Raw genomic sequence first — 14,213 nt, forward strand, 5'->3', positions numbered from 1 at the left:
AAATTCTAATTTATGCTTATTTCACAAAAACTGCCCCTCTTGATTCTAACCAATCTGCCTTTCCTCACCAAGGGAGCCCCCATCCTACACTGTAGATGCACATTCCGGTTGGGCTGAGAGTGAAGGGGATGACTAGCCCTTCCATTCAGTGGCCAGGCTGGCCATTTGTCCTGCTAGGGTTTTAGTTCTCTTACCAAACACCAGAGACCTTGTCCAGCATAATTAACTATTAGAGAACATTCATGTGTAGTGTCTCATTTTTATTTTATTTCATCACTGCCAGTTTTTATATATTATATTTTTATATATATATATTTTTATTTCTTTGCTCATCTGCTTGGAAACAGAAGAAGAGTGTTCATTTCACACCTTAATCAGGCACTCTAGCCTCCACGTAAGTGAGCAGCTGAAGATACCCGTGCAGGTAGCGGTGCCAGCGGCCTTAGCGGACTAGGGCGGGAGATGCAGGGCTTCACTGTGGGGTTAAAACAACAACAAAAAAGAAATATGTCTCAAAAAAACATTGGACCTAAAATAGTAGGCTCTTACTCGATCTCAGTTGTAAAGCAACTAGATTTGCAGTCAAATAATCATCTTTACTACTCATTTCCTACCATTTACATTAAGAATATTTCAAAGGCCAACATTGGGAACATATTTCTTAAGAGGCTAATTGTTTGTTTACGTAGAGAGTGTTCCGACGTCTCCTCGTAACTCAAGCTGCATATTGCATTGTTGGCCGCTCTTGGAAAAAAGCACAACCTAAACAATGATGTTTACTATAGGAAAATTTTCCTTTAAAAACACATAACTCGAGATCAAGCAGATGAGTAGTGAGCACTGAGCGATCCAGACTTGGCTCTGAACACGCCACCTGCCGGCTTGACTCCCCACGAGGTGCTGTCAGGTGGCCGTACCTCTATCTTTCGAGAGAGCATATGCTCCTCCCTAAAGCACAAACAAGTGTTCTGAGCACACGGGCGTTTGCCGCGAGGCCAATCTGCCTGGGCACCAATGCAATACTAGGTTTTACGAGACATGCAGCTGCAGTGATTACATTAGATGGAACAGATGGTATCTTCAGGTGTACTTTGGGATGCTTTACTAGGTGTTTTCCATTGGAACTAGACCTTGATTTTAAATCCAAGCAAGCTTGAAGCCCTTGGCTCCCATCACGTGCCTGCTGGCTACTGAACACTCATGTTAGGCAGAGCTTTGTGTGGAGAGGTGAGGGAGTGCAGGACAGGAGACTCTGTGCTCTCAGGTGTGCACCGGGGTGCGCGCAGATGGGAGGCGGGCACCAGAGCCCCCGCTGCTGAGTAAGCCCACAAAGCACACAGAGGCACTACTGTGCGCTCTCTATTGGCAAAAATTCATCTCCAATCACTTGGAAATCAAAAGCATGCGATAAGGGCCTTTAAGCTTCCTTTGATTATGATTGAGGTTCATTTTAGTTTTTTTTTTTTTTCTTTCAACCGGTGTGCCATCTGCTACAGTGTACTGACTCCCCCAGGAATGCACTCTATAAGATCAGCATTCTCTATCCTTTCCCCCCACCCCCACCCTGGCCCCACACCCCGGGGCTTTCAGATCCAACAAGTTCCCTTTAAGAACTTTTGCTTTTAAGATTACTGATGGGTACTAGGCCAATTTCACTATAACCTAATCTCCCCCTCCCTCCGCTTTTGGTCTTAATTTACAAAGTAAATTATTACCTAGCTCTGTTTTGCCAAAGCAATGGCATCCCCCTTCCCCAAAGACAAAGAAACCACAGACCAAACGCGGATGGCTAGACCCTCCCTCCCTCTTAGGCCTGCCGTGGGGAGGGTGCGCGAGGCTCGTGGCATCCTTTAACCCCAAAGGAAGACACGAGCCATCCCTTACCTTTCCTGGTGGGGAATGGGGCAGTGCAATGTTACCAGCGGATGGATGTTGTTGGCGCTCATGCACTCAATAAACTGTCACACTGTACCTACTAGGTTCCTCCTGAGGGTTCAGGTACAGCAAGGAGAGCGCCATCCCCCACAGCCCATCTCCATTCGGGGTCACCTCCGTCATCTATGGGTACTGGTAGTCCTGGGAGAGGCAGGGAAATGTCCTCGAAAAAGAAAAAGGGGCTGCTTTCCAGAGGCAAGAAACTGCTGAAAAAGCTGGGTGCAGTGAAATGATCCTTGTGCTTTTGGACAACTCCCCAATCCATGTAATTCTCTTTAATTCCAAACTAGGGCTTTCATGACTCAAGTACTTCCTAAAAAAACACTCTCCTCCCCTGACACCAGTAGAGAAATGCTCTTTGCACTACCATCCACTTTAAGCCAACTGCAAGGACAAAGAGCCGCTGGTGCTCCCTCCCAGCCTCTCCGACCGCTCTTGCCTGCGGCCTGCCGGGAGGCGGGGTCTCCCCGACACACAGGGGCCAGTAGCTTTTTGTGGCTCACTCCCCACCTGTGCTTCCGGTCTCTGTGCATTTGTCATCCGCCCTTAAAGGAATGGTTTCCACCTTCTTCCCTTTGCAAAATGCTTGCCTCATGACGCATAACTCACTTTAACTCTGGTCTTGAAATTCCTAGTTTAACCGCCTTGATGTTTTGCCTTATTAATGCACAATGATTTGTACTGTCTAATAAAAGCTACGGTGTACACTTTGTATGTGTCGTGCATTCAGTGCTCTTCATTCTCACAGACACAGTGCTTTGAAATCCAGTTGTACAGGCTGCGCATTTTGAACCCCGAGCTTTTTGCCTTCCCAGAGTGAGCCGGGTGACACACAGAAAATGTTTACTTACTTAGATCATTCAGAAAAGAGAGAAAGAGAGAGAGAGAAAGAGAGAAAGTCACTTTGTTTGGAGAAGCACCACTCCTTCAACCTGCCCAAAAGCTGAGATATGCTCACTGCTTTCAGTGTTACATGTTGTGGCACATGGATTGATGTCACTTCCATGATCTGTCACATGCCATACACAGACCTCCTCCCCCGCCCCCCAGCAAACAGCACACAGCAGAGCAGTCCCCATGATGCACACGCCACACCCACAACATCCTAAGCTTAAGTCTGTTTGAAATGGCTCCACACTAGTCTTCATCATTGGCACTTGAACAAGAGACTTACAAAGTTGCTGGCAGATGTATTTGATTGGTTACTCTTTTGTATTTCTTGTCCACTTGTAAATTGTTTTTACTCTTTATACATACTTTTCAGACTGCCTTTCTTTTGTAATTTATGGAAGGTTTATAAATGAATGACTAAGCTTTTCCCATTGTGTCTTCAAAAATTATATTGTAAATTGTAATATATTAGTATGTGGTACATTTATTAAAAGGAAATTAGTCTGTGTGTGGTTCAGTACTGTGAGCGTGTGTGCATGTGTACAGTTAGTGTAAGATATTTTCTAGAAATAAAATTTGTTATTTTATACAATTCCATTTCTTCTGTATCTTTGTTTTAAACACTTATGCTGAGTGAAATAAGTCAATCGGAGAAGGACAAACATTATATGGTCTCATTCATTTGGGGAATATAAATAATAGTGAAAGGGAATAAAGGGGAAAGGAGAAAAAATAAGTGGGAAATATCAGAAAGGGAGACAGAACATGACTCATAACTCTGGGAAACGAACTAGGGGTGGTGGAAGGGGAGGAGGGCGGGGGGTAGAGGTGACTGGGTGGCGGGCACTGAGGTGGGTACTTGACGGGATGAGCACTGGGTGTTATTCTGTATGTTGGCAAATTGAACACCAATAAAAAATAAATTTATTATTAAAAAAATAAAAAATAAACACTTCTTATCAGAGCAGCCTCATGGGATTCCGTTCTCCCGTGCAAACAAGAAAAACTCGATAGCCTTGCCTTTTCTGGCACTCCCTTTTTTCTAAAATAGTTGTGACCAACACTCAGGGAGTCATTTACAAAATGCTGTCACTCTTGCACCATTGGCAACAGCCTGCTGGGGCCAACAGAAGTGATTCGCACTGAGGCGATATTCTTTGTGCAAGAGGAACACTCACATACAGCTGAGGCTTTGCGGCTGAATTCAAACCCTGTTTGTAATATTTCCTGGGATGCCTGGGTGTCTCAGCAGTTGAGCATCTGCCTCCGGCTCAGGGCATGATCCCAGAGTCCTGGGATCGAGTCCCATGCTGGGCTCCCAGCATGGAGCCTGCTTCTCCCTCTGCCCATGTCTCTGCCTCTCTCTCTGTGTCTCTCATGAATAAATAAATAAAATCTTAAAAAAATTTCCTTTGGCAACTTTACAATTCAGACGATGTGAGTAGAGAACACTGCACAATCTTATTGCCGAGCCTCTGCTGAAGGCCAGAGGGCATAGAGTTTTAGTTATACGAGATGAATAAATTTGGAAGAGCTAAAATAAAAAAAATCCTAGATCAAATGGAATGTTTTAAATTAAAAAAATAAATTCCAGTTCAAGAAATACTGAGGTAAGAAATTAGGGTCTAAACGACCGCATGGATGCATTTTTTGCTACTACATGTCTAAAGATAGTGAAAATGGTAAATTTTCCTATGTATACTTTATTTACCATGGTAAAAAACAATTGGTGACAATTTCTCAAAAAAAAAAAAAAAATTAGCAAAGGTGGCCAGGACTAATGTTCTTCTAAATCTTTTGAAAATATTTACAAATATCCCCAAGTATGGAGGCATACCCAAATGTAGGCAAAACTGAAGCAATAATGAGCAGACTTAGCTTTGATAAATACTACTGAAAACTTACGGATTACATGATGCAAACTGTATATAACTTCTAGAGAGAAGGAAAATGCCCAAACTCCGGAGGCCAGCAGTTTCCTGATAGCAAAACTAGATGAAGACATTACAAGAAATCCACAGACCAAGTGCACCATGAATTTTTAAAAAATTCCTTAATGAAATACTTGCAGATTAAATCCAGCAATATATTAAAAGGATGATTGATACTCTATGCCCAGTTGTAGCTCATCCCAGGAATGAAGGCTGCCTTAACTTTCTGGAAAAAAAATCCAATATATTTTATTGTACTAATAGAGCAGAAGACAAAAGCTATCTGATCATTTCGGTAGATGCAAGGGAAGCATTGGACAGAATTTAACACCTGTTCAGGAAACTAGGAGAAGGAAGGGATTTATCTCAACTTGAAAAAATTAGCAGCCAACACCATACTTAATAGTAAAAGACGGGCTGTGTTTTTTCCATCAAAACCAATGCAAGGACATCCATTTGACCACTTATGTTCAACATTACACATGCCACAATTAAGACATCAGCATAATAAGGAAAGAAAAGTCATATACTTCGGAAAGGAAGAAGTAAAATAGTCTTTTTTTGCAGATGACGAAACTGTATGTAGAAAATGCTAAGAGAGCTACAGAATGTGTTGGGAAGAAGAAGTGCATTTGACAACTTCTGTCCCCCCGGGGGAGCAATGAGGTCAACATACACACATCATTGGTATTTCTACAAACTAGCAGGGAACAATTAAAACAGAAATTAAAGTACAAATAGAAGTGGTATAATAATAAAAATATATGTAATTAGTTATGTTCTCACCAAAACCATGATATACTTAGGAACACGTTTAACAAAACATGAGCAAAACCTGTGTGCTGAAAATTATAAAACATTGCTTAGATACAAAAGGGCTCTTAAAGCGATACAGAATATGTTCGTGGTTTAGAAGATGTAATATTGTTAAATTTCTGATTTCTCTCAAGTGGATCTATTGATTCAGTGAATGGAGTCAAAATCCCAGCAGGCCTTTGCTTTAACTGCATTAAAAAAATAATGCAGAAATGGAAGTGATCTACGATTACCAAGACAGTTTTGAAAAAGATGAACAAAGTTGAAAGTCTCTAATCACCTGATTTTGAGACTTGTAAGGCTATAGTAATCAAGACAGTGTTGTTTTTTGTAAAATGTGGACATTGAAGTCATGGGCACAAACTAGAGAGTCTTGAAGTAAATGCATATGTAGGTGGCACGTTCATTTGTAGCAAAGGTGCCAAGGTAGTTCAGTAGAGGAAAGAAATACGGTGTTTTCTAGAAATGTTGCAGAAAGACCTAGTTATTTATGAGGGGGAAAACTGTTATCTTCCATGGTGTACAAAAATTAACCCCAAACAGATCACAGTCCTAAATGAAAAAGTTGAAACCATAAAGCTTCTAGAAGAAAATGGAGAAATTTGGCCAGAAAGAGGTCTTATGTAGGACACAATAAGCACAAACTGTACGGAAAAAAACCCTGATAATTGGACTTCATCAAATTTAAAAACATCTTCTCTTTGATATTTAAGAGAACAAAACAGCAATCTAGAAACTGGGAGGAGACTTTCATAGTGCGCGTATATCTGACAAAAGATTTATATCTAGAATATATAAAGACATTTTACAATTTAATAAGACCAATTTTTTAAAAAACGTACAAAAGATTTGAACGGGCTTTTATAGAAAATGTAAAAATGGCCAGAATGCACCCAGAAAGAAGCTCAGTATTCGTCAGCAGGGACATGCAAATAATAACCCAAATAATATAATGTTACATTACATGCAATTTTATCTTATTTGGGTTATTTAATTTTAGTTAGAATTTTAAAATTCTATTAAAATGGAAAAGAGTGACATCATCAAACATTGGTGAAGATGCAGAGCACCTGGAATTCGCACGCCTTGCAGGACAGAGCCAGGAGTGCAGCACTTATTACATAGAGACCCTCAGTGTACAGATCTAGCATCTCTGTGTCTATGTACATACCCAACAGAAATGAAAGTATGTGTGCACATCAAGGCTTGAACAGAATTTTTAATAGTTTATTACAATAGCCCCAAGTGTGAAACACTCCAAATATCCATCTATTGATGATTAAACATAAAATGGAATGAGACAGAGGAGCATAGCTTAGCAAATATACCCCTTACACAGTCACCTGGATGAATCTTTGAAACACAGTATATCTTGAGCAAAAGAAACCAGACACAAAGGAGCGCATGCTATAGGATCTCATTTTCATACAATTCCAGAGTAGGTATAAGCAGATCATTGGTTACTTGGGGACAGATGAGGACTGTTTGCAAAGGAGCAAGAAGGAACTTTTTGTGGGAGGGAATAGATATTTTTCTAAATCTGACTGAGGCAGAGATACAGGAGTGTATGCATTTGTCAAAACTCATGCAATTGCATTTGCTGATATGTAAATTATAACTCAATAAAATTGATTTAAAACAAAAGTTAGAGTACCTGGGTGACTCAGTTGGTTAGGCATCTGACTCTTGATTTTGGCTCAGGTGATGATCTCACGGTCCTGGGATTGAGCCTTGCATTGGGCTCCAGGCTCAGCTGGGAGTCTACTTCTCCCTCTGCCTCTGCTCCTCCTCCCAATCCTGCTCACTTGCTTGCACTCTCTCAAATAAATAGAATCTAATAAAAAATCAGTAAAAGTTGAGTGAGAGGGAATGCAAGTGCTGTCCAGAAAGATTATGTAGCATGTGTGTTTATATATAAATCTACAAGTCCAAACTCACTAGCCTGGGGCCAGGCAGGGAATGGCAAAGGCATGCATATTACGGCAGGTGCTTCAGGGCCGAAGAATGAAGCTTGGTGGCCGGCCCGCCTCCTGGGCAGGTAGAGTCTCCATAGGCCCCAGGACCAGGGGCATGGTGCCCATCTGTGCTAAGGCAGCACTGGCCACGCAATAGCTGAGACCATAAAGTCCCCCTCCAAGGGGCTCCTTCCTGCCCCGATCCCGGCCCTACCAATCACACCCTGGCACTGGACAGGAAACTGGAGAGCGTGGACAAGGATGGACTGGGCTGGGCCTACTTGTCCAGGTCCCCCAGGAAGGAAGCAATGCAATGGCAACAGAAGAGCTGGTCTGACTTCTTGGAAGCCTGATTGGATGTTGCCCACATGAATGGTTCAGGCAGCCCCCTGGTATACTTGATCCCTGTTGTCCCAGCCCCGGGAAGACTGGAGTGCACCCATGTCCAGGTCTCAAACGAGATGCTCACTAGGAGAAGATGCTGGGGCTCTGCCAGTAGTTTCTAAAGCCCCCAGGTGAGCAGAATGGAAAGCAGGTAGTGGGGTTGAGAGGGTTCCCGAACTTGACGGCACATAAGAAACAGGAGTGCCACTTGACTATGGGTGGCATTAATGATTTATCCCTCAGTAGACAGCTGAGAACACGCTGTGTCCCAGGCACTGCTTTAGAGCCCGGGAGATAGCAGGGAGGAGGACGGAGTCCCTGCCCCCCTGGAGTCCATGCTCAAGAGGAAGAAGGGGTACACTAAGGTGAGTTGGGGAACACTAAGGCATAGTCAGCAAGAGGCTGAAGACAAACAGGCCTGGATGCTTAAGGGGGTGGCGGGGGCAGATCCTGCTGCCAGGGGGGCACTGTCTGTGGGGAGGAGCCCGCTAACCGTAGAGAGGCCCGTGTCATTGGAACTGGAGGAGCCTGCTGTCTGCTGTCTGTGGAGGAGCCCCCTCTCTGTGGGGGAGCCCCCTCTCTGTGGGGGAGCCTCCTGTCTGTGGGAGGAGCCTCCTGTCTGTGGGGGAGCCCCCTGTCTGTGAGAGGAGCCCACTGTCTGTGGGGGAGCCTCCTGTCTGTGGGGGAGCCCCCTGTCTGTGGGAGGAGACCCCGTCTGTGAGAGGAGCCTCCTGTCTGTGGGGGAGCCCCCTGTCTGTGAGAGGAGCCCACTGTCTGTGGGGGAGCCTCCTGTCTGTGGGGGAGCCCCCTGTCTGTGGGAGGAGACCCCGTCTGTGGGAGGAGCCTCCTGTCTGTGGGAAGAGCCTCCTGTCTGTGGGGGAGCCCCTCGTCTGTGGAAGGAGCCTCCTGTCTGTGGGAGGAGCCCCCTGTCTGTGGGAGGATCCCCCTGTCTGTGGGAGGAGCCCCAGTCTGTGGGAGGAGCCCCCGTCTGTGAGAGGAGCCTCCTGTCTGTGGGGGAGCCCCCTGTCTGTGGAAGGAGCCCCCTGTCTGTGGGGTAGCCCCCTGTCTGTGGAGGAGCCCCCTGTCTGTGGAAGGAGCCTCCTGTCTGTGGGAGGAGCCCCCTGTCTGTGGGAGGAGCCTCCTGTCTGTGGGGGAGCCCCTCGTCTGTGGAAGGAGCCTCCTGTCTGTGGGAGGAGCCCCCTGTCTGTGGGAGGATCCCCCTGTCTGTGGGAGGAGCCCCCAGTCTGTGGGAGGAGCCCCCGTCTGTGAGAGGAGCCTCCTGTCTGTGGGAGGAGCCTCCTGTCTGTGAGAGGAGCCCCCTGTCTGTGGGAGGAGCCTCCTGTCTGTGGGAGGAGCCTCCTGTCTGTGAGAGGAGCCCCCTGTCTGTGGGAGGAGCCTCCTGTCTGTGGGGGAGCCCCCTGTCTGTGGGAGGAGACCCCGTCTGTGGGAGGATCCCCCTGTCTGTGGAAGGAGCCTCCTGTCTGTGGGAGGAGCCCCCTGTCTGTGGAAGGAGCCTCCTGTCTGTGGGAGGAGCCCCCTGTCTGTGGGAGGAGCCTCCTGTCTGTGGAAGGAGCCTCCTGTCTGTGGGAGGAGCCCCCTGTCTGTGGGAGGAGCCTCCTGTCTGTGGAAGGAGCCCCCTGTCTGTGGGAGGAGCCCCCTGTCTGTGGGAGGATCCCCCTGTCTGTGGGGGAGCCCCCTGTCTGTGGAAGGAGCCCCCTGTCTGTGGGGTAGCCCCCTGTCTGTGGAGGAGCCCCCTGTCTGTGGAAGGAGCCTCCTGTCTGTGGGAGGAGCCCCCTGTCTGTGGGAGGAGCCTCCTGTCTGTGGGGGAGCCCCTCGTCTGTGGAAGGAGCCTCCTGTCTGTGGGAGGAGCCCCCTGTCTGTGGGAGGATCCCCCTGTCTGTGGGAGGAGCCCCCAGTCTGTGGGAGGAGCCCCCGTCTGTGAGAGGAGCCTCCTGTCTGTGGGAGGAGCCTCCTGTCTGTGAGAGGAGCCCCCTGTCTGTGGGAGGAGCCTCCTGTCTGTGGGAGGAGCCTCCTGTCTGTGAGAGGAGCCCCCTGTCTGTGGGAGGAGCCTCCTGTCTGTGGGGGAGCCCCCTGTCTGTGGGAGGAGACCCCGTCTGTGGGAGGATCCCCCTGTCTGTGGAAGGAGCCTCCTGTCTGTGGGAGGAGCCCCCTGTCTGTGGAAGGAGCCTCCTGTCTGTGGGAGGAGCCCCCTGTCTGTGGGAGGAGCCTCCTGTCTGTGGGAGGAGCCTCCTGTCTGTGAGAGGAGCCCCCTGTCTGTGGGAGGAGCCTCCTGTCTGTGGGGGAGCCCCCTGTCTGTGGGAGGAGACCCCGTCTGTGGGAGGAGCCTCCTGTCTGTGGGAGGAGCCTCCTGTCTGTGGGGGAGCCCCCTGTCTGTGGGAGGAGCCCCCTGTCTGTGGGAGGAGCCTCCTGTCTGTGGGAGGAGCCCCCTGTCTGTGGGAGGAGCCTCCTGTCTGTGGGGGAGCCCCCTGTCTGTGGGGGAGCCCCCTGTCTGTGGATGGAGCCTCCTGTCTGTGGGAGGAGCCCCCTGTCTGTGGAAGGAGCCCCCTGTCTGTGGGGTAGCCCCCTGTTTGTGGAGGAGCCCCCTGTCTGTGGAAGGAGCCTCCTGTCTGTGGGAGAGTCCCTTGTCTGTGGGGGAGCCTCCTGAGGAAGGAGCTTCCTGTCTGAGGAGCCTCCTATGGGGCGAGCCACCTCTCTGTGGGGTCAGCCCCGTCTTTGGGAGGAGCCCCCCGTCTGTGGGGTGAGCCCCCTAGCTGTGGGGGAATCCCCTGTCTGTGGGGGAGCCCCTGACCCTGTGGGAGCCTGTTCTCCATGGAACTGGTGGAACCTGCTCTGTATGGGGAGGAGCCCACAATCTCTGGGGAGGATTCCCCTGTCTGTGGGTTGAGCCCCGTCTGTGGCACTGGTGGAGCCCAGTGTTTTGGGGGAGCCTGTTGTCTGTGGTCTGGTGCCATCTATGGGCGGCCGCACCGTGCATGGAACTGAGGAGCTACCGTGGGGGAGCCTGAGGTCCAAGACGGGGGCTGCCGTCCGTGGCACAGGGAATGCTAAGGAGCCACTCTAAGCGAGGGCCGGGGCATGTGGCAGCCTGGGCCTCCAGATGCGGGGTACCGGGGGCGACCATATCATGTGCCAAGTGTCTGAGATGGTAAGAACGGCCCTCATTGCCCCGGGCCATTGGCAGGGTGACACTCCTGCCAGGTGCTGGAGAGGCTGGACAAGCACTGGTTCCCTGTGGCGGGAGAGACGCATTTCACCCGTCTGGGCCAGCGGTGTTGTGGGACCACAGTGGCTGTCCTTGCCCCGAGGGCTTGTGGGAACCTGTGGAGGCTGGCCTAACTGAAACGGAAAGCCTTGGCCATGAGGGAAATAGATGGCTTGAAAAATAGGGAGAAACATAAAATGGTGGGAGGGGCCGATGGCGGTCACTGGTACACAGCTGTGACTAGACCGAGTATCTGGGACCCCGAGAGAAAATCCGACCAACCCAATGTAGTCCTGCTAAGTCCATGGGGGCTCTTGCCTAAGCAGAGCAGTTTATCCCCGTGAAGGAAGGCTCCAACGAAGCCTGATGCATCGCTGAGTGCCCTCCACTAATGGGGGACTTGCAGAGGTGGACCCTTGCTCCCGAGGATGACATGGTCCTCCAGTGCATGCATGGGGGCGGGGGGTGACCGGAGGCCTCACGTGGAATGAAGCATTTGTTGGTCTTGCACCGAAAGACAGGCTGGACTGGCTCTGATTGATGCTAGAGCTGAATGCACACTCATCTATGGAAGGCCCCTAAAAATCTGGGGGAAAAATAGGCCACCGATGGCTATAGGGGACAAATGACCAAGTTTAGACAAAAAGCCTCTATCAACAGATGGGCAGGCTTTGTCCTGTGCATATTAACCCCATTCCTGAATATGTTGTGGGTGTGAATCTTCTACAGGATCTGGATCGAACCAGGGCCGGTGAATTTGGGTGGCATAACTGGAGTTATCCTTCAGCTCAAGCAGCCACATCATTATAGGCGTAAAGTCAGGAGGCTGGGGGGCCAATACCAGCAAGAGCCTAGAGCAAGGGTCATTCTGTGTGTCAGCTCACTGGATGAGACAGAAGTGACACTGAATACAATACGAACCTCCCCAAACCCTAAAATGGTGCAGGTGTTACAGGCTTTTGCTGGTTGACTGGAGACCTTTTATCCCCCATCTAGCACATATATTAAGACTTTTATATTATTTGGTTGAGAAAGGAGTCAGTGGGGTCAGGGTGCTAATCCACAAGAGGCTTTCTTACAGGTGAGCCCTGGAGTGCTTGTGCCAAACGTGAGTGGTGAGCTCCATGTGCACTCATGTCCAGGAGGGTTTGGCTAGGGCTCGGGGCAATGACAGAGTGAGAAATCCATTCCAGTTACTTGCATTGGTTCAACAAGAATCTGTTCTGGGAGCGCTGGTTATACTGCTGAGGCTTTGACTGGCAGGTCGTATTTGAGAGAGCCATGGGTAGGCGGAGGGGACCAGATAGCTTTAAGAACAGAGGCTGACTTTATGGACCCAATGAAGCAAGCCCCTTGGGAGAAACTGGCCTGGTACCTGGCTTCCAGGGTTCCAGGAGGAGGAGGAAGGGGCGCTGACCAGGTGAGTAAGGAAGGTCACTGCCTGGCAGGTGCAGGAACCTCAGGACATTTGGGGGACCTCAAGAAACGAAGCAATCCTATCTGTAGGTATTGTGAGTGTGATGGCAAATACTTGGCTGGGCTCTTAGCCTTTAAAGGCTATTAAAAGCTCTGATAGTCCTTAGAAGTTCTAGCAAAGCAGACTCAAAAGAACCTAAATGACCAGGGACTATTCTTGCTGCACTTACATAAAGAATTATGCAGGTAAAAAAAGAATTATGCAGGTTTGATAAAAATGGACTTATTTTGCCTCTGCTATAAACAAAACTAGAGCAGGGTGTGGGGAACCTGTTTCACTAACACACTGTCATGGGTGTTGATGCTCATTTTCACTGTCCTTGAGTGGGTTATCCTGTATCAGTAAAACTAGGCTGGATCCTTAATTCTGCCTTCCTTGCATATCCGGCAGATTTTCTACCTCACTACTTGCACACTGTAGGTCTGACCTGTAGGGCCACCTCCTCAAAAGAGATCACTGTCCAACTGGACTGACCTTTTTAGGAAATGTGGAAGGACAATGCTCAGCCTGTGCCTGCAAGTGCCAAAATAACGGCTCTAACGATGGTGGCTCAGCTTAGTATAGGGTAATGTCTACAGCAGATGCTGGGTAGCTTCTTGCTTCCCAGGTCCTAAACCCTGCCTTTCCAGCAGGAAGGAACTACAGCCCTCACTGTCCCCCCTCCTTCAACCATGAGGAATGGAGCAACGCTGGGGTGGTGCTGGCTCCTAAGAACCAATCTACTACTATGCTGCTGGAGAAGCCTGGAGTGGCTGACACCGCCCTGACCCGCCCCCATTGCAGTGTGAGCCCCCACTTCCACTGAAGCTCACAGGCCTCTGCCGGCTCAGAGGAAAGGAACTCTTGCTGAGATTGCCGGGGAACCCGGAGCTGCTGTTTGTGCTGCTGCTGTGGCTTAGGGCTGCCAGTCTGTTCCCGGTACCTAGCTGTAGGGGCCTGGCAGTGTGCAGGTGGTATGGGCCAGAACGATAAGAGGAGGTGGGGGGAGCTGGGCAGGAGTGACAACTCTCACTCCCATCTTCGGGCCTCCGTTGCATTCTCCCCTCTGGCCTGGGATCTTCCACCATGCTGGTCACTCTGTAACAACTATGGGTGGTAGTCCAGGCTGGGCGGATAAATGGTGTGTAAATGCCCTGCATTGCCCTTGTCCACAAGTCACCCTGCGTAACTGTGTCCTCATTTGGCGTGGCTTGCTCTTTTGGTTCTGAAGTACGTCTCAGGCCCGAGACCTTACTGATCCTCCTCTACCTTCAAACTGGGGAAAGAGAGAAGGCAGCTCTGAGGCACAACAGGGTGCCCCAAAGGCCTTTTTTTTTTTCTAGGATGGAAAAAACACTGCCAGGTTTGTAGGCTGCCGGGAATAAGAAAAGAAAATGCTGATGCAGGGACAGGAGAGACATGATTATAAGGAGCAACCTCCCTGAAGAGCCAGGTGTCTTGTGCACAAGTGGCTGAGGGTAGATTTAGAAGCGCAGAGCTCTGTAACCATAAACCCACAGAAGACTCCATCTGGCGGTCCTTCGGCTGCTACGTGGAAGTTCTCAGCAGTGCTTGAAAACAGCCGAGAGCAGGGTCCAGAGTGGACAGGGAACATGGCTATG

At 49.2% G+C, this 14,213-nt stretch overlaps 1 protein-coding gene and 1 long non-coding RNA gene across 20 annotated transcripts in view; one reads left to right on the forward strand and one right to left on the reverse strand.

Annotated features, from left to right (window-relative positions):
* RIMBP2 (RIMS binding protein 2) overlaps positions 1-3,418 on the forward strand; it is a 225,179-nt gene extending 221,761 nt beyond the window's left edge. For 12 of the 19 annotated variants that reach the window (XM_077875224.1, XM_077875225.1, XM_077875222.1 and 9 more), the window contains one exon: positions 1,980-3,418. In XM_077875224.1, the coding sequence (XP_077731350.1) occupies positions 1,980-2,168 (189 nt within the window). In that variant the 3' untranslated portion in view covers positions 2,169-3,418. Of the gene's footprint in view, positions 1-347; positions 395-1,979 lie in introns of all 19 variants that reach the window. The other 7 variants (XM_077875219.1, XM_077875221.1, XM_077875228.1 and 4 more) reach the window with 3 other exon arrangements.
* Positions 356-8,440, reverse strand: LOC144299700 (uncharacterized). The gene is made up of 2 exons (XR_013366361.1): positions 7,228-8,440; positions 356-475 (listed from the first exon to the last, which is right to left on the reverse strand). It is a non-coding gene; the product is annotated as an uncharacterized LOC144299700 (long non-coding RNA).
* Between the last annotated feature and the right edge of the window lie 5,773 nt (positions 8,441-14,213).

Source organism: Canis aureus, chromosome 27 (genome assembly GCF_053574225.1).
Source record: "Canis aureus isolate CA01 chromosome 27, VMU_Caureus_v.1.0, whole genome shotgun sequence".
NCBI classification, from domain to species: domain Eukaryota; kingdom Metazoa; phylum Chordata; class Mammalia; order Carnivora; family Canidae; genus Canis; species Canis aureus.